We start from the raw sequence: 26,512 nt of genomic DNA on the forward strand, positions 1-26,512 counted from the left end.
GAAATGGCGTCTACATGAAGGGCACCCTTCTCGGTCCAGACACGATTCCACACTATTTAGTATCTTCACTATGAGCTCATGGATGTTGATCTGGTGTACTAGTATGGCCAGTGGAATGTGATCCACTATTGGGGATCGCATTGTTCGCCCATTTCACTTATCCTCTACCCGCGAACCCAAAACCCGCCTGAAGCTCACCCGATTCATCTGGGTTTCAGCCCAACCCGGTATGTCTGCACATGGACTAGTCCAACCCGCATAGTGATGGGCTGGGCTTATGTATAGGGGTTGAGGCCCAGTCCAATGACTGCCCCTTCCCTGTTCCATTACCATGTTTTCCATCAAAATTAAGAGCTCTCCTTTACAAAACTTTTAATGGGAAATCTAGTTTTAAGCACTTGAAAAGTGCTATTAAACGATATTTAATACTCCTATAAATCATGAACTCCAGACTTGAGCTCAAACAATCTCATTACACTGGTAAAAGGTTTTCAATCACCAAGTTAAACCAGCCTAGATCTTTCTAAAAGATTGGGTCCAACACTTAATTCCTTGTTTTATAAATTTAGTTTAGCTGGCCACCATTCTACATTCTCTAGTGAGAGGTCAATGGGTCAAATATTGCCAAAGGCAAGAATTGATTATTGGTTCTCCTGTATAGGAGTGGTTTTTTTTTTTTTTTTGATCAGGTATAGGAGTGGTTCGTTGTCAGTTTTTTCCTTCCTTTTAGTCTTTAGAGCATGTCTAATGGTAGTAAAATGGCATGAGCCATTCTCAAAAAATGACCAAATTTGCCAAAAAAAAAATCCAATCCCAATGATCACCCATTTCTATGGCCATGAATGGCTCCACCCATTTTCTGCCACATCACAAAACCAAAAACCAAATCCCTCCCTCCCTATTGAACAAGTTGGAAATTGGGATACAAAATGAAATTATAGAACAAAATGGCATTGCTTATGACTTTTACACTAATGCACCAACATTAATTGTCATTTTTCTTCCTAATCTCATTATCATGGCCATTATTTTTGGGAATAGCTCAAGCCATTTTGGCAAAAACCAATGAACTCTTATACATGGAGTTGTTTATTAGATTATTATATACTGGGTTTGATTTAGTTGTCGCGGAACAAACATAATTGAAGTAGGATCCTATTAGTCATAATTCTTCTCTTGCTTAACATAAAAACAACTTACTCTTGAATTCTGGCAAAGGGGAAAAAAGTCTGGAAACAATTGAGTAGTGAATTTTTTACCAAATGAACCCAAATATATATATTTTTTAGCATTATTTCCCATTCTTTGTCACCTCTTCTAATTATCCAAATATAAATGAAAGAATTCCTTTCCTTAACTTTCTGGCTGGAAAAAGGAAGAAAATAAAAAAAATCACGAATTTTCTCAACTACCAAACCGAACCAATGGCTCGAGTCTTCCTGGCACATGTCGGTATTCTCAACTCCCAAGATTTCCAACCAAGCACTTGGAAATTTGGAATCTCCGCTTGTGCCAGCGATGCCATTCGCTGGATTTCCTTCACTACGTCACACCATCAACGGCCATGCCCTCGTTTTTTTACCTTCTATTTTTGGCTATGCATTGACCAATTGACCATGCTACATACACCGACTCTCTCTCTTTCTCATTGTGTCTGATTAGCTTGCTAGCATCTCAACTAATTCTTTTTTTTTGATTTGACTAAAAATAGATTATTCATGCCTAAATTGACAAATTTATAAAAACTTACTTACTTGTGACTTAATTCCAAAAATCGAACCAGATCAATTAGGTGCGGAACATACCCACCAACCAACCCTTCTATCCAACTCTCCCTCTCCCCTGCTGCAACCCAGTCAACTGCGTCCTTGCCTCCTTGGAGATATCCCAAAAGACTCCTTTTCTAGATCAAGAGAAGGCCCGTTTAAACCCCAAATTGACACCATTATTGAAACTTTCTGTAGCTCTTTTCTAATCTCCTTGCCCACATATTTCCCCACAACCCCAACAAAAAGATTGAAGCTTCGTGTTCTACAGCCTTCTCCAACTCTGCCTCCACTCAACTGTCCTCACAACTCTCCTCCAAAGGTAATTACACTAGGGTTTTATCTCAATTTTCCTTTACTTGTTTCCCACGCGCAAAGAACAAACCTTTGCGTTATCCATCTAGTTTCTAGTTCAGAACCTGTCCTTTTCAGACATGTTATCCGATGGGTTCATTTTTTGTTTGTTTCTTGAACAGCTGTTTGGGCTTATTGTTTCTCAACTACCATTCTTTTGTGTGTTTAGGGTTCAGCCCATAGTTTTAAATCGCGGTATCGGTCGCCGTCGCGGTATCGGTCGCGGTATATCGGTATCGGGACATATCGGTGATACGTCACGGGAATCGGGTGTCGCGGTCGTGAATTTTTAAAAATCATCAGCAACATGTATAAAACTTGAAAAATATACTTTTGCCCCAAACATTAGCTTAAATTATCACATTTTAATTAATTTAAGACATGTAATAGCCCATTCTCTTCATGTGAAATATCCGATAATTTATCAAAACTCGCAAGTCAATAAGATTTTACAAATATGAGAAAAATGCAACATTATAAGTTTCGATATAATTGACATAAATAGCAAAAATAAGATGAAGACATTAAAATAAACACACCATAGAGGTTTTGCATTACATAATCGCTAGCCACAACTAGTTTCAAGCTCATAGCTTTTAAGTCAAACATAATTTTGCTAATACAACTTCAATGCCAGAATGAATGACGTGGAGGTACCGATACGTACATGAATGACGTGGAAGCAAATATATACATATGTGTGGAAGGAGTTCTGTTTTTTGATTTTTTCTGTTTTTTTTTTTTTTAGCTCTGTTTTTTGGTTTTTTCTGGGTTTTTTTTTTTTTTCAGAACCGATACGTACCGGCCGTACCGGCCGTATCGGCCGTACCGGTCCAAAAATCGGTTACAGACCGATACGTATCAGGAACCGGCCGATATGCCTGTGAATTTCAATCTCACCGATATATCGGCCTATATCCGAACCGGGAGTCGAAAATTCCGGTACGAACCGGCCGATACGTACCGTATCGGCCGATATTTAAAACTATGGTTCAGCCTCAAATGGTGGTTTTTTTTTTTTGTAGACATCGTTTCTGTACCTATTGGTTTTTTATAACTCACGTGTCCGGGCCAGCTTTCGCGCTCCTCGACTAATCCTGGGACCCAATCTCACCACCCACTTGCGGGAGCCCAGTTAAAGTCAGAGCCTCTCTGTATGGATTGGCCTCCAAGGAGACTGAGACAGCAAACTCCTAAGTCTCTGACCACTAGGCCAACCCGTTGGGGTTTCTGTACCTATTGTTGGTGGTGGTTTTACGTACACAAGCTTTCAAAGTTCGTATGAGCCAACCTTCTACACTAAGTAATTGACTGGTAGGTTTGTTTTGTTTACTTAGTATATATATCAAGGACAGCCTGATATTTGGGTCTTTTATGGGCTTTCATACTTAACTACCATTGACTTTGTCGTGTTCCTTTGCTTTTCCAGCTCCAATTTGGGTCATCTTGAAACTTCTGAAAAAGACAGGTTTGGTACTACATTGGGATTTCGGTTCTTTTGTGTTTTTTTGCTACTTCCAGTGAGAGTTATTCAAATTGGGAATTGCAGGACTGTTGCTGTTTAGTTTTGAAGTTTTGGGTCTAGTGGCTTCTGATTGTTTATGTGCTCTGGATTTTTTTGATGAATTTGAGAATCTGGGTTTGATGTACTCTGGAAATCTGCTTTTAGCTTTGATTGATGGTCAATTTTGAGAAATCGGGTATTGGGAACTGTTAATGAGCATTTTTTGAGTTGTGGGTCTGGTGCGTTCAACATGTTTTGAAGCTCATCAGATGAAATGGACAATAATGGGATTAATAGTTCTCCAAAAGATTCAATAGATTTGGAAGGTAGCAGTAGCAGGAGTATTTTTGTTGATGCATCAGTGGAATTGGATAAAAAGTTAGTGGGCGAAGTATCTGATGCTAATGCCTTCAGACCGGCAGAGGAGGATGAGATGGCAGACACATTTGTAGTGGGAAGTAAGTCTGTGATTGAGCAGCTAGAACATTGGATGGTGAATTCGGATGTAAGTTCTACTAATGGGGTAGATTATCAACAGTCAAATTCGTTGCAGCAGTCAACGGTCTTGGAGATTACTCCTTCGAAGGACTGGAGAGTTAGTCCTTCACCTTGGGCTCCAACGGGTTAGTACTTGGAACCTTTTGTTTGAGAGTTTTGTCTTTAATTCATGATTTTGCATTTATGAATCTGAAGATCTAATTGACCAAAGACCGACATGGCACACTGCCAATCATGGAAATTGGTAGACAATTATTTGGCACTCTCTTTGACATGGAATTTCACCCTTCTCAGGCGTTGGTTAAATCTCTTTTCTATAATCTGTATGAGTTGAATTAATGTAGGTTTAAGTACATGGTTTCATGATAATATTTGGTGAAAATGCACTATGGCTTGTTTTCGGCTTTCATTTAAAACCCACTTCTGATTATTTTGGGACTCGCACTCTATATTTCCTGAATTCTGAAATGCACAAGAGTTTTAGTTCTGCAACATCTGAACTGTAAGATGTAGTCAATTCAATTATCTAAATCCCATCCCTGTAATTTGTGTACATGGCTACATGCTAAACGTTTATAATATTGAACTGTGTCTATCCTCTTGGTAAAAGTGGGATCCTCTTGACGTTGCCCGAACCCGTTAAGTTCAGCTAGCACTGAAGGGATGGAGGTGATGGCTAGGTTAGCTAAGAGATGGTGTAGGATATAAAAGAGTACAATCTATGAAGTATCGACACCTCTAGAGGTCGAAGTATCGCAGTGTCAGACAAGGCTACACGGCGGGGACACGTATGGGACATGCCACGTGGTGTGTCCCATAATTTAATTTAATTTTTTTTTGCAGGGACACGGTAGGGGCCAAACTGTAATTTTAAAAAAATTTGGGGCCAAAGTGTAATTTTTTTAAAATTTCTTTATTTATTTATATAAATAAATAAATAAATAAATATACACGTGGTGTGTCTCCCGCCGTGTCTGTGTCCCCATTTTTTTAGAATTCCCGTGTCCCGGTGTCCGTATCCACGTCCGTGCATCATAGAGTACAATGCAATTTAGTCCATAGAATAGATTAATCTCACACTTAATGTAGCTGTTGACAATGACTACGCAATGAAAAGTGGCTTATGAGGCTGTCCAGAAAGGGGAGACATCCACAAACCTTTTTGGTATAAATTTACGATGAATTGAAATTTGAATTGATTGTATACCGGAGCTTCATCACAAAAACAGACAACCTACTCCCTACTACATCAATCCAATGGGCACCGAAATCTGTTGGAAATACTGCTAGATGCAATTTGCAGCCCAACTACTAAGATACTGTGCAAAGCTAGAAAACTTTTGATTTTGGGCCATTTGCCAACATATTTAGTAGTTAGACTTGTAGGATGCGTATCCCAACACTCAGTTTGAAGTACTGTCCACTTTGGCCTAGTCCTACAGGCATCAACAGATGTGATGGTTTGTCCGTTTTTGGTTCTAAGCTCAAAAGCCGCCTCCAAGTTGGAAGTGTCAGCTGTTGTCTTTAAAATCTGTCCCCTGACATCATCCACAAAGACTTGGGATGCCAATATCCCCGCCTTGTCATACCCATGAGCTTGGTTATGATACCTCTGAAAATAGAATATAGAGGGCATCCAGGAATATCCTATGCAGATAAATACAATTCTAAGAATGGGAAGCTTGCTTTATGAGCTCTCTTTGCCTTACACTGCCTACTCCATTGCAAACCTGTATCGCTGGGTAGAGTGGTGGGTAGATTCTTCTATGCAGATTCACATGTTCCAAATTCTTAGGGATTCCGGTGCCGAAGTTACTAGTAGTAGTTTACATGGTTCCTTGTATACCCAGGATCACCCATGTAGACTTTTTGATGTGGGATGAAGTATCACAATCTTGACACCTTTATGACCTCGCCGCCGCCAGGGGTTGAATACTAAGGCACCAAGATATTTTCCCTAGTGATTGGAGCTACCCCAATATTTCACTGGTCTTTTTCCTTGCTCAAGACCACACAATTGCATACATGGGTTGCTCTGATACCTTGTATAACGCCCTATGTAGACCACTGGCCCTGTAACGTGTTGGAGCCTAACCGCATGGCCTAAAATGCTTAAGCTCAAGTTACTAGTAGTAAGTTACATGGTTCCTTTTATACCCAGGATCACCCATATAGACTTTTCAATGTGGGACGGGGTATTAAATACAAGGGGGAGAGAGAGACCCTGTTCCGAAACCAGTATGAGTCTGGCAGCCTCTTCAGGAAGTGGATATTAAGCAAATCTGGGACAGTGATCAGGAGAAACAATATATCATTTGTATCTCGTTTCTCCAACAGTCCGTCGCAAGATAAACCAATAAAGTGTTTCGATTACACCTCTACAAAGTGGCTCTTTCTCATCAATCTCTAGATAGGGACATCTCATATTGTTAGACTTCAGATTTACTTGCTAACTAATGTTTAAGGAGTCTCTCCAATTTTATCAAGGAAACCATTGTAGAATTATAGTTATCACATTTGTGTGCATTATGCCATTATCATAATAGTGATTTAACTCTTGCCAAATAGAAGTTCGTATTCCTTGCTTATTTTACCACGTCTGTGGTCAGCTATTGTTTTGCTCTGTAACTTCCATATAGAAAGCTGTCTGTACTTAATAGTACATTTCAAACTATACGATATGGTTAAAAGTTTACAATTTCTTCCATGTTAGAATCCTCATTTTTTTTGAACGGTGCTGTTTTTATTTACCCAGAACTTGGAATAATGATTCCGCAGTTCATTTAGTTGCTCAGTGCTATTTAGGCTCAAAATAGTTGTTATTAGAGATGTTTTGTTTCAGAGTCACATGCCTAGAGTGGAGCATCGGGCTCAAGCTAGGGTCTTTGCTTAAGTTATGTTCTTTGAATTGTCCCTAGGTTGTCTGTAATTGCTTTCCCTTTTATTTTGTCCGTGTGGTTGATTTTATACCCTTATTGATATTGTGGTCTTTTCTTGAAGGTTTGGACCATTGTACTACTGCACCTGTGGGCAAAAATCTCTTTTTTGAGAGCCCTGAGGTACCATTTTATAGATCCATGACCGAGAAGAGGGCGTATCCAAGGCCTGACATAAATTTGAATAGACTCACAGAGCTTGAGAAGGTAATTACACTGCCTGCATGATAAAGCCTACGTGTTAACAAGGATACATAGATACAACAACAGTGCTTTGAAGATGCGCATGCATATGCTACTGTTAGTGCCAATTTCTTACTCCGCAGAGAAATCTCCCAGAAGAATAATTACATATAAGGTGATTGCTTGCGGTCAAGTGCTTTGTTACAGAGTTGCAGGATTCCCTTGGATCCAAGTTCAGATGAAAAGAGTGATAAAGAAGATAGAAGGATTGAATAACCACCAATATATGAGGAGTTGATATGACAAGCATCTAAGTAGCACGTACACCGATACTAATACTTGCATGGATATAGTTACGGACACTTGACATGACAACTCTAAGTAAACGGGGACACAAACAAGGCAGAGAACACAATGAAAATTAAATAGATAGATATATTTTCTTGTAGATATTAACATGAATTTTGTATCCACAAACACCTAAAAGTACCGGAAACCACATTAACTTTGGAAAAAATTGAACACTTATATTTTTATACATAATTATGAGATGAGCTATTAGAAAGGCAAACCATGAGGTATAAGTGACAAGTTTGTCAGAATTTTTTACCCCTGGAACAAGATGTTGATATTAGAAGTCGACACCATGTCGTGTCCCCATATATGTCGTTGAGACACATGTATCCCTGGCGTGTCCCAGACGTGTCCACTATTTATATTTTATGATAAATAATTGGCATGTTCCATGTGTATCCCCGTGTGCCCCAGAAAGATAATCTACCACGTAGGTAAGTGTCAACCACAGTTTTCCTGTACCAGAGGAGAAGCTGAGAGCTGGTAGAAAACACATAAGACAGTCTTTTCGTTTTGTCAGAGATACATTCATATACTTACATGGTATACTTGCGATGAGATTAGCATGGATATGAAGTATGAAGGGGGTGATTTTTTCGGAGGTGTAGTTCTTGAAGGAATTATATTGTAAAAGAAGCATTTAATGGTGCAAATTGCTGGTGGTTCTTTGAAGTAAATGAAGGAAAAAGAGTTACCGAAATTTAGGGGGCATTAGTAAAATTTTGGCTGGTAAATCTTACAAGTATGTATCAAACAGGATATTGTTGCTTGCCTCTTTCATTTTCTCTACCCCTGCCTACTTTGACTGTTAGACACAAGCTTACAGATTGTGGGCAATACTGAAGTTCTTTGGGTATTGAAGATCCCCTTTTCTTCGTCCTTATACGTCATTACAGATCTCCCTCTACACTGACCAGGCTTCAACACTATTGCCGGTGCTAGCACATCTAAGAACTCTTAATTTGTTAGTTTACGAAAGCTTTTAGCATTGTGGCCCCTCTGAAAGCTTAATAGCTTTAGTTTGGCCCTTTCAAAATTCAAATAAATAGTTTTGGCTTGAGCTCCCACCCTTGCAAAATTCCTTGGTTCACATGTCGAGTTGTTATAACCTCCAGATTCCAAGTCTTGCAATACAAGGCAAGGTATCAAAATGTTATTTAAGGGAAGTTAGTGAAGGTGAGCATTTTTACCACATTTAAATACGTTCCATTGTGTGCGGACTTGTAATAGACTTTGTTATCTGTTTTCCTGTAATATTATGTTTATTCTCCTTCCGTTTTTTCCCAGAAAAATCTCATTGTGAACCTGGTGAGGATTCAAAATGACGGGACAGTGGAGGTTGATCTAACTCAGAACCCACACGTAGCTTCAGAACTGTTAGAGCTTCGGTCTATTGAATTTCCGCCTAGTAATATTGATTTCATCCCCACTGAATTGAATAAATCAGTTCCAAAATTGAGAATTGCAATTCTCGTGGTTGGAACAAGAGGAGACGTTCAACCATTTCTGGCAGTGGCAAAGAGACTTCAGGTACGTTTAACATAATTATTGCTACACCTAGGGGCTTAAGTCTAGTAAGATTTTTGTTCAATTGTCACTTTTATGCATCTCTTGTTTACCGTTGGAAATTATATGGATAGAAAGTAATCTTGCTATATGATAATGAGAGAGAGTTACACCACATACTTTGCCACAAGCAGCAGTTCCAGGAGCAGCAGTGAATTGTGTATAAGGTGGAGATACGTAAACGTATCATTTGTGTTAATTCTGTTGGAGAGAGTTATTGGTTTGGATTGCTTTTATCTGTTAGGCTCCTGACAATACTTGTTACTTAAATTTCCAAATTGTGTTGTGCATTTTGGGTATTGTTCATTTTCATGGTTTAGGCATTTATTCATTGCCTATGACTGCATCAAAAAGCTCAGTTATCCAGCTTCTGTTTGTGTACTATTGGTTTCTGCATTGTTATGCTGTACATCTAAGCACTGATACAAATTGGATTGCAACATGAACTTTCTCTGTTAATCTTCGTAGAGCAGTAATATATTGGCTTATCTTACAGTTCACAAGGTAATTTAGGTTCGTAGTTTTACTGGCATTTACCCTCCATTTCCTTTTTTACATAGGAATAGTCCATTAAGAGGACGTGTCATTGCCTGTTGACTCTCTCTTTCCTTTCCTTTTTTGTAAGTAGTTGATGTTACCGCTGTTTGTTTTGTCATAAAACTGATTCTGCATTTTTCTGCAGGAGTTTGGTCATCAAGTTAGGTTGGCTACTCATATTAACTTCGCTGCTTTTGTAAAGTCAGCTGGTGTAGACTTTTACCCGTTGGGCGGTGATCCTCGCGTTTTGGCAGGATGTAAGATATCCTTGAACTGCAACTACTTTTCGACTTCTAGTCTTCTACGTTCAAACACATTTGATTCACTTTTGATGTGTTGATTTCACGGTGATCACTTCCGAGGCTGCTCTTTCTTTTGTGATCAATTATTAATATTCCGCAACTGTAAAAACCTGTGATGAAATGTATTCTATCAATTTCCTTGTTATTCTTTGCATTCTCTTGCGTTTTATTTTGCTAATGCTGTATTCAATTCATTACTGGATTGGAATTGGTTTAGTTGTCTAATTCCAAGCTCTTTATGACCAATGAGTTTGTACAAACTAGTATTTTGCCATCACGTACAGCTAGTATCTAAAATTATGTGATTTCAAAATTTTGAGATTCCGTAGAGGCAATTCTCAACCTTCTTTTTATAATGTTTAGATGCTTCATACAGTCAAAATTTCTGACTTACTAAGTTGAGTTTTTTTCCCCCTTTCTTCTCCTGCTCTTCTCCCACGCAATTTTAGATATGGCCAGGAATAAAGGTTTGATTCCATCTTCACCAGGAGAAATATCTATACAGAGAAAGCAGCTAAAGGCAATTATTGAATCTCTTCTTCCAGCATGCACTGAGGCAGATATAGAAACTGGAAAGCCTTTTCGAGCTCAAGCAATTATTGCAAATCCTCCTGCTTATGGTGAGTTGTAATGCTCCTCTAGTTTTACTTCGTTTTATGTGATATTCTCTCGCCAACTTTACTTAGTACAAGAGTAAATATACCTAAACCTTTGCATCCTGTTACAAACCTATGTCTCACGTTTGAAATGTTCCTTCCCCACTCTAAAAGTCATAGCCAGCATTTCCTTGGTTGCTCAGAAAAGTTGCACCAGACAAGCTCAAACACTCTCCCGCATGTGCCATCAACCCGCACATGGAGAGGTAAACAACGGATTCATAACCTAGGAGTGCACTTAAGGCACAAACAATGGGGCAGTTAATCAAGTGAGTCTTGTCCAAAATGGACAAGCCTCTTGAAGCCTAGCTCTGATACAATGTTAAAGCATTCAACTCAACCAGTTGTTAATGAGTGGAGAGGCTGCCGAGGCTCATATACTAGTTTTGGAGGAGATAATTAACCAATGTGGGACAAACTACAACACTCCCCTGCACGTGCGATCCCCGACTCGCACGTGAAAGGTAAACAAACGATCCATAACACATGGATCACGACAAACACACTGGTGCACTAGTGGCACAAACAAGGGGGAACTACTTCTCCGAAACCCTAGCTCTGATACTGTGTTAAGGCATCCAACTCAAAATTAATTGGCAATGAGTGGAGAGGCCGTTCAGGCTCATATACTAGTTTTTGAGGTTATAATTAACCATTGTGGGACAAGCTCTAATGGATAAGACTTGAATACTCCACCTTATGGAGTCATGGGAAGATAACGTTAATTATCAAATTATCGGGACACAATCACGGCAGGACATGATGAGAAATAGGTACATCTATGTTATGCATGATATGAGGACAACAAAATAAGAGTTGAACAATTTTTAACCAAAAAGCCATATTGTCATGCAAAACTTTGTAATATCTCCCAAGAACACACAAATCAATTAGGTATTTAAAAGGCCTAAAAGTGGTATGATTAGGTGCTTTTAAAAAATGAGACTCGTGAAAGTAGGGAATATGCAATGAAAAATATAGATGTAGAAGTTGGGAAGGCAACTTAAAAAGCAAAACTGAGATTCCAGGCTAAGTCGGTTTTTTCCAGCTAAATCAATTGGTCGGAGCCTTGTTATCATCTAACTGGAGAGGTTCTTTCTGTAAATTTCGGTTTCAGACGTGATTTAGCAGACGAAGCTACTTAGTTGGATCTTGTTGTCCTGGCTTTTGAACTCCATAGTTTCTGTTACACTAAACTTGCACACTGTGCTGCTTTCTTAAACATATAGGCAGCCTGTAGATGTGTCTGATGTCCGTCTACTCCATATACACATCTCATCTGTTCCATTTCAGGGGGAAAATTTAAAAGGTGGTGGTGTTTGAATGTGTTTCTGTATGTTCTACACGTTTGTCTGACACATGCTTACCCCTAGGAGCCGTGTATGTGCTTCCGAGGTCATGGTACGCAAAATTGGTCTTGGATCTCAATCATCCTTCTCTTCTGATATCCTGCTAATATTTGTCAAATCTTACTGCTGCAAAAAATTACATCTTAAGGCTTATTGCTTGGAGGGTAGAGCACGGCTTCTAGTTTGAACAATCTTAAAAGTTTGGAAAATAAATCTGTGTCGTTGAAGATCACATTAGTGAAATTTAGGTGTACATGCATGAATCATGATACATCATGTAAGTAACAGTCACCAGTTATTATCATGAATTCAATTGGTTCGAAATTTGACTTCCTTGGGACGTGAACAATGGACATTTGGAATCAATTGGGCTTGTTTAGTACACGCATCATGCAGATAAAGCCAATGAAGAGTCCAAATGTTCTTAAAGGTCAACTTGGTCAAAACTTCACTCACTCGTGAAGTGAGAACTAAATTAGTTTTGGAATCAATTTAATTGAGTTGCAAGTTGTCGGCTGCCATTTGTTAATAGTTGGATGTCACTTGTTTTTGTCCTACTTTCTGTTGTATGATTATTATGGTGGAACGGAACATGAAATATTAGCATTATACAGACTTTATGCCGATCAAAAAAAATTAAACAGAGTCTATGCATAAGCGGATGGTTTGTGTTGTGGAGCCAAACTAAGGAGGCAGATTTAATAATATAAGCTTAAGGTGCAGACATTGAGATTTAACAGTGTATTTGAGGTAGTTTTTTCTCTATAAGGTTGTGGTATATGTTTTGTGTTTATAGTTTTGGAATTTTGAGGATAGACTTCCATCAGCAGTATTTGTGCAGGCAAATTTTGAACCCAGGCTTAATTGTATTGGCATGGATACCTGCTTAGTGATCCCTTTCTGGACCTTATGAAGTATAATTTAACTTCTTATTGGCTATATCTTGACATGCAGTTGTTACAATGACATAGTTGATCAGTCGTCGTCTTTTCATTATTGATGATATTGGCTCATTTAATATGTTCTGGCATGCAGGACATGCACATGTTGCTGAAGCTCTTGGTGTTCCCATCCACATTTTCTTCACAATGCCTTGGACGTGAGTATTAATTGAAAAGTTTCCATTCTTGTTTATCTGGATTCTGTATCTCTTAAGTAGGACGCACTGGTTTAATCATGCTTGATGTTTTACTTGATTCCTGGGGTATGTTACAAGGAATCAAAGATATCTTTCTTCCTTTGAAAGGAAATCTGGCCCTTTTTTTTGGTGTATGGAGACCATTGGTGGTTTGTTAGTCAGAAGTGAGCTCATTGTTACTTTGTGCTCTTGGTTTATGATTTGTATCTGGTGCATGGCAAATTTTCTTGGGGAAACTTTTGGTCCATACGCTCTGCATTGAAAGAAAAAAGATGTATGTTTGATCATTACTGTTGAAAGGTGATGGTTGTATCCAGCATTTCCAACCACAGATCAAAATGTTTTGTCCCTAGATCAGTTTCATACTGTCATACCTACTAAATTTTGATTGATGAGAAGTTGACATGACCATGACATGCTGTATTTGGAGAATTAAAAGAACTAGGGTTAGTGTCTTGGTATTAGTTTTGACAAACTTTCTGAATAACTGTCAGAAATGTTAAAAGTAACACTACAATGGCTGTCTATAAAAAAAATTGCACTCCCCAGACTTTGAGAGTTCATTTGTGTAGTTACTGCACTAGATATAGAAATGGATGGATTTTTGCTGTGACAATGGGTCTTGGATAAAGCTGCTTGTACTTTTGGTAGGAGAAACTATTTTGTATGCACCCATTTCCCAGAAATATGAAAAAACATGAGAATTGATATTGTGCATACCTGAATAGTTCTCTGAATAGGCATTGTTCTTAAAGTGGGAGATTGATGCCTAACAATGATAACAAATTTGCTCTGCGGTGGCAATGTTGCTTATTTACTTCTAAAACGCTATTTTATTTACTCTTGACGGTCTGACCTTTGGTTAGTTTGGTAAGCCTTTACCTAATTCTTTTTTTCCTTATTGTCGCTTTACAACACAATGGCTTCTTACGTCCTCTTTCAATAGGCAGGCCAACATATGAATTTTCCCATCCTTTGGCACGTGTACCCCAAAGCGCTGGTTATTGGGTATGTTATTGTCTGATGATTTGTTCTGTGTTATCTTTGTTCTGGGTTGAGCTTTTGTATACCCTTTACCAACAGCTTGTTTGCTAATATTTTCTTTGTGGTTCCAGCTTTCATATATAGTTGTTGATTTACTTGTATGGTGGAGCATAAGGGGATACATTAACGACTTCAGGAGAAGGAAGTTGAAGCTTGATCCCATCGCATACTTCAGTTTGTACAGCGGGTCAATATCTCATTTGCCAACAGCCTATATGTGGAGTCCTCAACTTGTGCCAAAGCCTAGCGGTAAGGATGAGAATTTTTATATTGGAGCGGGGGAATAAATGTATTTGATTATAGAATTTGGCTTTTACTGTTTCTTTCTATAATGTTTGTGCGTACAACTTTTTCCGATCCCTTCTAGGTCTATCTTCTTGGCTTCTTGCATCAGTAGAGACTGATGCATCTTAGGCTTATCGCCCAGTGCTTGTCAACAAATCCTCTGTTGATTACATTACCCCATATGAATATCCCATCGCTTTTGCTTGCATCGTCTTGATTCTGATTATGTTTTCACCAGGGTGGTGTTGGGTGGGTAGGGGAGTTGCGTCTTTTCCACATGTACCGCTTGTGTTACAACGTACAGATTTCTTGACCGGAGGTTGTCATCCAGCATGAAAAAATACGGTAGACGGCTTTGGGCTAGTCTTCAGCTAGAACCTAGAAAAGGTCTGGAAAACCTTCCTCCAATGGTGGGTCGGAGAGGATGCTGGAAAGAATTGGTGGACGCAAAGGTGCCTTCTCCACATCCGCCTTGGTTGACACCAACAATTGTCATTAGAGAATGATTTGTCGTGGGATTTGTCAGCTTTGTCGCCCCTGAACGGTAGTCGCTCAGTAGCAAAGAATGAAGGAGAGAACGGGATGGCTGTGAAAGAGAAAGAGAGGAAAGAAAAAAAAAGGCAAGGGGAAGAGGGATTGAATGTTGCTGTATTACGACTTTTATTGTTGGTATCATCATCTACAGTGGTATTGTTTGTATGGGGATTAAATCCTTGTAACTTTCACGAAGCCATAATAAGTTGTGATTTCCTTTTCCGGTCTTCCTTCCAATAATGGTTAACTGCTTTCCTAGATGCAAGCCCCTCCTCTTTTTCCTTCTTCGGCCATGGACCTTATCTCAGTGTATAGTTGCGGATCTAACCATCTAATGTCCTTGTTATCCCAGGGCTACCCTATTTGAATTAACTCCTCCATGTTGCTCAATGCTCATTATCGTAATTGTTCTTTACTTCAGACATGGTTAAATGTCAATGTTCGATATACTCTCTGTTATAGGTTTGTTTTTGATAATTTGGTGTAAATTTTGCCTACTTGATGCTAATTAAGAGCATAAAGTTTTGGAGTAAGTGTTACTGTATCATTACTGTAAGGGGCTGCTAGGAGTGTTAGTTATGGAATACAAGAGGTCTCATAAGATAAGGGTATTTTGAAGGTATTTGGGGTTTTCTCAAAATTAGTGAAATTAATTGGGGTTCCCCGTGCAGACTACAACTATGCAAGGATATTTCCAGTACTCTTTCCTTGAGTTGACTTAAATTTGTTGGTTTATGTGATTGCCGTGTCCCCAGTTTGACTATGATGTCTGCAGTATACACCCAGGCATTTTACTCCATGCGAATTCTTATTTTGGATTCATTTTTAAAAAATGAATGCTTCATTTATCAATAATTTGTTTTAAGGCCTGATCTCATCTACCGTGCAGATTGGGGTCCCCAAGTCGATGTAGTTGGTTACTGTTTCCTGAACACGGGGTCAAAATATCAACCTCCTACAAAGTTTGCTAGATGGATTCAACAAGGTCCTCAACCTATATATATTGGGTTTGGCAGCATGGTATGGTGATGATCTCAAAACTATAAATAACTTACATTGGTGTGTTGGCTACATAGCATCGTGTATTCGTGTTATCATGGTTCTTATTCTTCACGTCAAAGTTGAGTGGAACCTGTTCAACCAACTGATAGTTTTACTTCAAGAGAAGATTTATCCCTTCGCCCATATAATGGGTGCTTTATAGCAAATTACTAACTTAACAATAAGTTGGCATTATAAATAGTTTATCTATGAATGAATTTTGTTCAGACTTACCCAACCTTTCTTGAATCCGTGGAATGTCCAATGGGTCTGGCTTTGTGTCTTCTCTGTTAAACCAGCATGAACTTAAACATAGTTTGCTAAGTGGTGGGCTAATTATTGGTTATCCAAGTTGGTGGTGGCCTCCGGGTGTTAGGTGTCAGAATATGGGGTCATACAAGCCGCAAAAGTGGTTATGCTGGTGCTTTGTGCTTCTTCCTTCGTGTAACACCATTTTAACCTTTTTGAGTGAGCACATTGTTCGTTCACTAAGTTACGGTATTGCAACTCTACATGGGTTAATTATGGTGTTTAGACCCAACCGCACGAGGTTAATTGCACTCTTTGGGTTCCTAGCGAGAGTTTTGGGCATAAAGGGCGAAGAGAGATTGTTACTACCTGACACATGGGAGGGGGGATTTTGACTGCCCTGACTTGTAGTAGCATGTGTGGAATCCCATTCCCATATTAGGGGATCATGTTTATGTAAGTTGGAGCAAGGAACCTAAGTGACATTCTTGACTTGCCCTTTTGAGTGAGTCCTTGTGGTGTCTGCTGAATCTATGATTAATTGTTTGCTTCAGTCTTGAAGGGTTCTTGAATAGCAAGTTTGCATCATGCAACTCTATGACCATGATGATGGGGTTCCTATTTTGATGTTGACAGTTGACGTAATGCGATGTGCCCACTGTTTCTTCTTTTTAAAACTCTCATTCATTGTCTTGACAATGTTAATGGTAGGTGTTATGCATTTTGTTGATATTTTGGAGGTTGTAATTCGATATTCGACTTGCTGCTTTTTTAGCCTCTTGAAGATCCCAAGAAAACCACAGATATTATTGTGGAGGCATTGGAGAATACAGGACAAAGGGGAATCATTGGTCGAGGTTGGGGGGACCTCGGTACACGTGAGTGTCTTCCACAGATATTTTTGTTTAAGTCTTATGCTTTGCAACATCATTTAAGTTTCTTTTATAAAATGTCTCTTACATTGCAACATTTGTAACGAGTGCAGAATTTGCTTGGAAGAGGGTAAGTAGAAGCCATAAAAAAAACTGTGATTAATTACAGACCCTTTGTTTTAGTTGATTCCAGATTTACTCCAATAAAACCAAGGTGATACGTATGCAAGGATTTTACTCCAAAAAAATTGTGATACGTATGCTAATCATATTGTAGACTTTAATGTGGTACATAAGAATATAAGATCTATAATTGAAATTGTGGGAAAGAGTTATTGAGCATGGCTTGAGGATGGTGACTACGGGGTCAGAGAAACGGTTTGGGTTCATGCCTAGAAGATCACCATGGAAGCTATCTACCTATTAAGAAGATTGGTAGAAAAACACAGAGCAAAGAAGAAGGATCTCCATATGGTTTTCATAGACTTAGAAAAGGCTTATGATAGGGTGCCTAGAGACATCATATGGTGAGTTCTGAAGAGAAATGGAGGGACCAAAGGGTATATCGAGGTGATTAGAGACATGTACGAAGGTGTCATCATTGCCATTAGATCACCAGTAGGGAAAACGAGTGAATTTTCAATCACAGTAGGATTGCATCAAGGGTCAGCCGTGAACCTATACCTCTTTGCCTTAGTTATGAATGAATTGACTAGACAATTTCAGGAGAATATCCCATGGTGTATGATGTTTGCAGGTGACATTGCCCTCATAGATGAAACCGCTAAAGGTGTTAATACAAAACTAGAAATTTGGAGAGAAGCATTAGAGTCAAATGGTTTTCGGATAAGTATGAGTAAAATTGAGTATATAGTGTGCAAGTTTAGTGGTACCAGCAGTGTGCATGAAAAAAGAGTGATGATCCAAGACCATGAGATACCAAAGAGTGATCATTTTAGGTATTTAGGCTCAATTATTAGTAGAGATGGAGAAATTGCCGATGATGTGACCCATAGGATCCAAGTGTGGTGGCTCAAGTGGAGGAGCGCTACTGGTGTACTATGTGACAAGATCGTACCCACAAAATTGTAGGAAAAATTCTATGGAACTGCCATAAGACCAGCGATACTTTACGGGACAGAATGTTGGCCTATTAAGAAACAAAAGGTGAGCATGATGAGTGTAGCGGAAATGAGAATGTTAGAGGTGAATGTGTGGTAAGACTAGACGAGACAGGATTAGAAATGAAATGGTTCGTGAGATGGTAGGTGTAGCACCATAGAGGAGAAGTTGAGGGAAAATAGGCTAAGGTGGTTTGGGCATGTCTACCGTAGATCAAGAGATGCAGTAGTTAAGAGATTGGATAGGATAGCTTTGGGTAGTAATGATACGGGGAGAGGTAGATCTAAATTGACATTAGATGCTGTTGTGTGCAAAGAAATGAGTATAATGGATTTGTGTGAACAAGTGACCTTTGACAGAGCTTAATGGAGGAAAAAGATTCATGTAGCCGACCCCAAGTGATTGGGACATAAGGCTCGGTTTGGTTTGGTTAGGTTAGTTGATGTGCTTACAAGGTGACTACTGTGACCACATAGTATGAAAATAGCATCAATTAGAGTATTTATCTACAAAAATCAGGTCTATACAACCATCCATTAATACATGAGCTATATTATACTGCTACCATTCTGTACAATGGCGTGTGTATTTTTAGGTCGCTCAGTACCCATACGGACTTAGTGTAACAGAAGAAATGATGTACCTCGACACTTTATTACTTGTTTCATGTCACTTTTTTGTTTTGAAATTCTAACCAAGGCAGCACCTTTAATAAGCTCATTTATGTTTTGCTTCCAATTTTTATTGCAGTGCTTAAGATTCCTGACAGCGTGTTCGCTCTAGAGGATTGCCCTCACGATTGGCTGTTCCCTCAATGTCTGGCTGTTGTGAGTTCTATTATAAGCTTCCTTTAGATGTTTATCAACCCGTTCTTTTAGTTTATTACATTTATATATCTTGGGATGGAGAAGTGAAGGCCAGTGGTGGATTCTTTCTCCAAGGTGAATGTGAATGTTGAAATGTATTTGGATATTATCTCAGAGAAATTCACAGATAGTTGCCTTTTGTTTCTTTTAAATGGAGTTGTACATTGCAGGAAGTACTGTACTAATTCATCATTTTTTAAGCATTTGAAAATGACTGATCTGTGACCACTAAATTGAAAAAAATGATTATCATCAATGTGCAGGTACATCATGGTGGTGCTGGAACCACAGCTACAGGATTAAGGGCTGGGGTAAGATTCTTGTTCGTAAGTTCCTCATATGAGTGATGCTCTTTTTTGCATATGGAAATATCAGTATGATGTTTGCGGATAAATCAATATGCATAATTCAAGTATCAAAAGACAGAAGTTCATTATTTATTGGTTACTGAGATATTTCTTTGCAACTGGATAGCAGTCAAGTGATTGCATTCCCGCCTCTGTAGCTGATATTTAGTGCTTGCTGGTTTCAATTTCCTCTTCTACATGCTATGTATAAAGAGTGTAGTTGGGTTTACCTAATGTCCACATCATGAAATGCAGTGTCCAACAACCATAGTCCCGTTCTTTGGAGATCAGTTCTTTTGGGGTGAGAGGATTCATCAAAAAGGACTAGGGCCCGCTCCAATCCCTATATCTGAGTTGAATGTTCAATCCCTGTCAGATGCTATAAGGTTCATGCTCCAGCCAGAGGTAAATTATTTCTGTGTACATGTAACTGGGTGTGCTCAAAGTGATTAGTCTAAAAAAAATCAAACTAAACGTTTTCATTTACTTGTTATTCATTCTAAGTAGCTTGAAAGGGTTGTAGTATAATTCTTTTTAGCAGACTTTGGTTTTATCTTGTGTTTCTCCTTTTGTAATTCCGCCCACCACATGCTTCTTCAATGTCAGTAATTGAACTACACACATTAAACACTGTTTGACATACAAGTATCATGCTGAGGATTAAAATTTTAGATCAACTTGCAGCAACCTTTTGTTTTTCTTGTTGGGTTGCTTTATATGCTCCACAATCGACATAGAAGGTTGTGTCCCCCTCTCGGTTTGTTTGTCCATGAAATTATTTTTGTTGTCCATCAAAATAAGCTAGTAGTGATGTGGTTGTGATCTGAAAAATCGCAAATTCTCTGAAGAGGAGCAAGAAGAAATGAACATGAGTTACTAGGTATATGACTTCTATGACGGATTTAAAGCAAAAGAATATGCGGTCTTGTGTATGACAACTATTTGCCCCTCTCCAAGAGCTGAAGTTATGCGAAAAGTCATTGACTCATTGGTTAATGTTTTAAAGCATGCAACTCAAAACCAACTGGCAATGAGTGGTGATGCCTTCCAGGCACATATACTAGTTTTCGTCCATTAGAGGTTATAATTAACCAGTGTAGGACAATCTCTAACACTTCTACACATGTACGACCCCTGACCCACACATGGAGAGGTAAACAATGGGTCCATAATGTAGGGATCACAACAAAACAAGGTGCGCTTAAGGCGCAAACAAGGGGGCAATCAATAAAGAGAGTCTTGTCCAAAAGCCTAGCTCTGATATCATGGTAAAGCATCCAACTCAAAATCAATTGGCAATGGGTGGAGGGGTTACCCAGGCTTATGTATAGGTTTGGAGGTTATAATTAACCAATGTGGGACAAGCTCTTAACAAATAAAACTGATACTCTTTAACCCAACAATGCGATTAGCACTAGGTTCCTTGTTTCATTTTATCTTTTTTCTTTATTTTGATTTTTGAAAAACAGCAGTATGGGTACGCATGGAAGAAAGGTTTTCTCATTACCCTTCATTTAGTTCTATGGACGTATGGGAACAGGCACCAGAGCCATTAGTGAGGTTCTGTTAAAGCTGAGATTTGGATGGGTGGTATTTAATCACATTGCAGTTGTTTCGTAACGGTTAAGAGGATGCACGAATGGCTTCACTTCATATCTGCCTAGCAGATTGAGCGTAAACTGTGTAATCCTCGACTAAGTTCTGTACTTCCACATGTTTTCTTTTCCTCGTCTCTTCCTTGGGGAAACTAGTTTTTTTTTGTCTTCGGACATGTCCACTGTGATACACTATTTAGCTTTCCAATGCTTTCGTGCTTCCTCTGCTTATGTTTCATGAAAATCGTCATATTGATGGGACTTCCGCATCTCCCAGGTGAAATCTAGAGCAATGGAAATAGCGAAGTTGATAGAGAATGAAGATGGTGTTGCGGCTGCTGTTGATGCATTTCACCGGCATTTGCCCGAAGAGGTACCATTGCCGAGGCCATTGCCACTGGAAAATGATCGTCCAAACTCTCTCCAGTGGCTCTTTATTCAAATCGGGAAATTATGTTGTCTTCCTTGTTCATAGGCTTTTTGCAACTTATAGTACTACATATAGATATGCTTCATTTTGGTTACTTCTTATTGTATGTTTTGTGTCTATTTCATCTTATTCATTTTATTCATGGCTTGATGCTATGTGTTTGAAAATAATTCCATGTATCAGTATAGATTTTCAACTTCTTCCAGACAAAGATGAGGGTTCTTTTGTAAGGGTTTTGGGCAATAGAGTTGTAAATTAGGCTTGTTTTGTTGATGTAAGTCGAGTGTTTTATACCGATTGCTGTTATTTGCTCAGAATCCTGTACTAACTCGATATTCTTTCATATAGACAATGGTAGTTCTCAAATTATATTTTATGGACTGAAAGCCGTTGTCAACTATTTCTATTACAAGAATATCGTCATTTAGCTAGTATATACAGCCATAGTGAAACATTTCTCATTTTCATTTCTTGTAGATTTTAATGTCGTTCCACCTTGACTATGCGTAGTGGCGCGATTTTATCTGGTGCAGCATAAACTCCGCATTTGAAGTATAAAGTCTCCGGATCACTGATCGTTCTTTGAATTTCTGGACACTGCCAATGAACAATTTAAGCTTCAACGTTGTGGGTAAAGTTTACCCTAAACCACGTTTACAGAGGCACAGGACCAAGCCGATAGTGTTTTTATTTTTTAATTGGCAAAAAAATTTATTAATCACCGAATTCAAAAATTACAGAGATTAAAAGGAGAAGGGCACAAGAAAATTAAAATTACTTATTCTTTATAGGTACCCGAGACCCAAATGCTGGTCAAAGATCAACAAAACCCTAAAAAATACCTCAACCCCGAAATGCCCTGCCCATTTCAGTAAGCGCTGCTACCGTCGTGCAGATCGTCGTGAACCAGCCGTATGTCGCCGTGAACCAACTGCTTCCATGCCGATAGTGTTGGATATATCGATACATGTATACATACATATATGCCTTTCGAAAACCAAATTTTTAACTCCCGCCAACCCATGTTAAAGTTAGCGGGTCAGTTAATCATTTTGCTGTTTCAACTCACCGAATTAAGCGGTTGATCGGAATGAAAAATGTAGGAAAATGATTTTGGCATTCCACTTTTTTATGATGGCACTTCATATCTAGTTTTTCTTTCCCCCACTCCACCCTAAACGCATGTCGTTCGCGCCGCTCCGCTTCTTGAGTTGCGTCCGCGAGGTTGCTGGTGGTTTCTTGGGTCGCCAGCTTTGGAGTTTCGAACGATTGGTGGCTCGACCTTCGATCTCTTGAATCTTCCCCTGTCTGTTTATTTCCATTTCTGAATTCTTTGCAGATGTAGGTAAGAAATTTAGTAGTTGATGGTTAGGTGGCTTGCAGTTGTCTCTAGGCTTCTTGTTCATCATGACTACTGTGAAACAGATCTTATTTGGTGTTGGTATAGTATTTTGGCTTCTTGTTAGTATTTTGTTTGAGTCCACTTGGGTTTGTTTTTTGTAGTGAACAAATGCTGGGATAGAATCGCTACTAGTATTTTGCTTTGATAATGACTGCTATGAAACAGATCTTATTTGGTGAAGTTTAACGTGGGTTTTTTGGAGTCAGCTTGGGTTTGTTTTATGTAGTGAAAAATGCTGGAAAAGAATTGCTACTACTCTTGTTTGTTCAGCTTGGATTTTCTTGTTTGTTCTATGACAAGAAAGATCATTTCATTTTTCCCCAATACACAAAACTTTGATTATCATTTCAACTGCAGTTCTAGGATGAGCTTATTTGGTTCTGGTTTTTGTGTTTCGCTTCTGTTTTTTTGCCTTTGCGTTCTGCGTTTCCTTTTCCCTTAATTATGGGAGCTACAGCTACTGAAATGAAGCTTATTTGGTGAAGTTTCTGGTGGTATGTTGTTTGAGTCCACTTTGGTTTGTTTTCGTAGTGAACAAATGCTGGAAAGGAATTGCTACGCTTTGTATAGTTTGGTCACTCGCTCAGTGTGATTGTATAAAAGGAATACTTGATTTTCTTATTAGGATAATTGTATTAGGATAGGAGTGCTCAATAGAAGAAAGTTCATTTTGCCCCAAGAAACTAACTCTGGTTGATTAACTGAAGAGTTGATTTGCTTCCGGTTTTGGTGTTACTTGCTTTGTCCCAAATACACAAACTCTGGAATTAAAATCCTTTGGTGGTGTCATCGGAACTGGGAGTTTGAATAGTCCATTCGTTCTCGTTGAGAATTATTCTCTCTGTTCTTCATCTTGTTTTATGTTCCTCAGGGAAAGGCTGTCGTTTACCGTCTATTCTACAAGTTGGGTCTTTGTGTTGTGTGTGTGTAATTGGGACTCCCAAATCCCCACTGGAGAAAAAAGTTTGTGGTCACATATGTTTTGATTGAAAATGGTGGTCAGATTCTGATAAGCTAGATGATTTTTCTGAGTGTTTACTTGGTCCCACTAAATTTCCTTCCCAGAAAGTTTATCAGAGTCCAAAAACTAGTTCGGGTAGTAGTTACTTGCGTTTCAATTTCTTGGATGGATAGTTTTGGATGAAGAAACTCCGTCTGGTTCGTGCTTAGAGTCTTATCTTTATTTCTCAGTCGGTCCCAAGCCCGGATAAAGGAGGAGGGTTGTGCGTTAGGTAGCTGACAGCTAACACGTAAAAAAAACCCGTCAAATCTTTATGACATGAATCCAAATATGATTACGAGACATGCTAGGGCGTTCCCTTTAAGCGACGTGTTTTGTCTGCCTTCGGGTGCTTTGAAAAATGAGCAAGGGGCGCCACACTGGCGTCCGGGTGTGGTGATAAGTGAGCAAGGGTTCTCGCGCGTGCCTGGACGAGCGCGGGTAAAGAAGCAGCTAGCCCAAGACTATAGGATTCGTTCAGCAACTTGGAATATAGGGACATTAACGGATAAGACTAAGAAGCTAGTTGACACCATACTTATGAAGATGATTAGTATAGCTTGCCTTCAGGAGACTAAGTGGGTAGGGGAGAAAGCTAGGGAGATAGAGTACACAGGTTATAAGCTTTATTATACGGGTAAGGATAGACATAGAAATGAGGTAGGTATCGAAGTAGATAACACTTGAAAGATTCGGTAGTTACGGTAACAAGAAAAGGAGATCGGATTATTTTAGTTAAGCTTGTGATCGGAGAGAGTATAGTTAATATTATTAGTGCTTACGCATCCCAAGTAGGCTTGGATGATCTTATTAAAGAGCAATTCTGGGAGCAAATGGATGATGTGGTTCAAGGGATACCTTTTGGGGAGAAGTTATTTATAGGAGGCGATTTCAATGGTCATGTGAGAGTGCATAAGCAAGGGTATGAGAAGGTACATGGTGGCTTTGGATTTGGTGACCTTAACGAAGGTGGTAGGAGGATTTTAGATTTTGCGGCAGCTTTTGACCTTATAGTTGGAAATACTCTCTATAGGAAGTGAGATGGGCATTTAATTACCTTTAAGAGTGGAGCCAATAGAAGCCAAATAAACTATTTTCTTGCTTGAGGGACAGACCGCTTGACATGTAAGGATTGTAAGGTTATCCCGGAAAGTATCTAGTAGCACAACATAGACTTTTGGTGTTAGATATTTGTCTCAAGGAGAATAATAGAAGGAGAAAGGAAACTAGATGCCCACAGACTAAATGGTGGGGCCTAAGATGGGAGAAACTAGAGGTATTCAAGGAAAGAATGTCTCAAGAAGTACGGTAGGGAGTGGAAGGCAATAGTGACAATATGTGGAATACGATAGCTGACGGTATTAGAAGAATATCAAAAGAAGTTTTTGGCGAGTCGAAGGGAAAATGTCCAACTTCTAAGGAGACATGGTAGTGGAATGACGAGATTCAAACCATGGTAAAAGCAAAGAATGAATACTTTAAAAAGTGGTAAAAGGACCGGAATGTGAAATTTTTTTAGGGCTATAAGCAGGCTAGTAAGGAAGCTAAGAAAGCCGTTAGGGATGCTAAGTTGAAAGCCTATGAGAATTTCTACGCTAGACTCGATAGTAAAGATGGAGAAAATATTATTTATAAACTTGCCAAGCTACGAGAAAGGAAAGTTAGAGACGTTTCTTAAGTTAAGTGTATAAAAGATATTGATTCGGTGGTGTTGGTGAAAGACGAGGCGATAAAGGATAGATGGAAGTCGTATTTCGATAAGTTGTTAAACGAGAAACATGAAGGAGGCTTTGGTGGGGAGGAAGTGTATGTACCTGGCGAGAATATAGAATATGAATTTTATCGAAGAATACAAAAGTTCGAAGTGGTTAAAGCTTTGAAAATAATGAAAACGGGTAAGACCCTAGGACCAGATGGTATCTCTATTGAAGTGTGGAAAAGTCTAGGTGACTTGGGGATAACTTGGTTGACGAAGTTGTTCAACAAGATTATTATGACTAGGAAGATACCCGACGAATGGAGAAGGAGCACCTTAGTACCTATCTATAAGAATAAAGGGGATATTCAAAACTGCAACAACTATAGAGGTATTAAATTGATGAGTCATACGATGAAGTTGTGGAAAAGAGTTATTGAGCATCGCTTGAGGATGGTGACTATGGTGTTAGAGAAACAGTTTTGGTTCATGCCAGGAAGATCAACCATGGAAGCTATCTACCTATTAAGGAGATTGGTAGAAAAATACAGAGCAAAGAAAAAAGGATCTCTATATGGTTTTCATAGACTTAGAAAAGGCTTATGATAAGGTGCTTAGGGATATCATATGGTGGGTTCTGAAGAGAAAAGGAGTGACCAAAGGGTATATCGAGGTAATTAGAGACATGTATGAAGGTGCCGTCACTACCATTAGATCACCAGTAGGGAAAATAAGTGCATTTCTTATCATCATAGGATTGCATCAAGGGTCAGCCTTGAGTCCATACCTCTTTACCTTAATTATGGATGAATTGACTAGACAATTTCAAGAGGATATTCCATAGTGTATGATGTTTGCAGATGATATTGTCCTTGTAGATGAAACC

At 39.0% G+C, this 26,512-nt stretch overlaps 2 protein-coding genes across 3 annotated transcripts; both read left to right on the forward strand.

The window, feature by feature from the left end:
* Positions 1–1,691: 1,691 nt before the first annotated feature.
* Positions 1,692–21,902, forward strand: LOC131306474 (sterol 3-beta-glucosyltransferase UGT80B1). 2 transcript variants are annotated; one of them, XM_058332734.1, is made up of 16 exons: positions 1,692–2,088; positions 3,550–3,588; positions 3,670–4,247; positions 7,123–7,265; positions 8,883–9,125; positions 9,844–9,955; positions 10,450–10,620; positions 13,041–13,104; positions 14,094–14,151; positions 14,259–14,436; positions 15,896–16,026; positions 17,072–17,174; positions 19,041–19,117; positions 19,420–19,467; positions 19,759–19,908; positions 21,376–21,902. In XM_058332734.1, the coding sequence occupies exons 3-16, from the start codon at positions 3,899–3,901 to the stop codon at positions 21,571–21,573; spliced, it is 2,025 nt and encodes a 674-aa protein (XP_058188717.1). In that variant the 5' UTR covers positions 1,692–2,088; positions 3,550–3,588; positions 3,670–3,898; the 3' UTR covers positions 21,574–21,902. The 2 variants fall into 2 exon arrangements, with proteins under 2 accessions (XP_058188717.1, XP_058188718.1); XM_058332735.1 differs by lacking the exon at positions 1,692–2,088 and adding an exon at positions 3,419–3,434.
* Positions 21,903–24,209: 2,307 nt separating this feature from the next.
* Positions 24,210–24,970, forward strand: LOC131307042 (uncharacterized). The gene is made up of 2 exons (XM_058333460.1): positions 24,210–24,567; positions 24,726–24,970. The coding sequence occupies exons 1-2, from the start codon at positions 24,210–24,212 to the stop codon at positions 24,968–24,970; spliced, it is 603 nt and encodes a 200-aa protein (XP_058189443.1).
* The last annotated feature ends 1,542 nt before the right edge of the window (positions 24,971–26,512 follow it).

Source organism: Rhododendron vialii, chromosome 11a (genome assembly GCF_030253575.1).
Source record: "Rhododendron vialii isolate Sample 1 chromosome 11a, ASM3025357v1".
NCBI classification, from domain to species: Eukaryota; Viridiplantae; Streptophyta; class Magnoliopsida; order Ericales; family Ericaceae; genus Rhododendron; species Rhododendron vialii.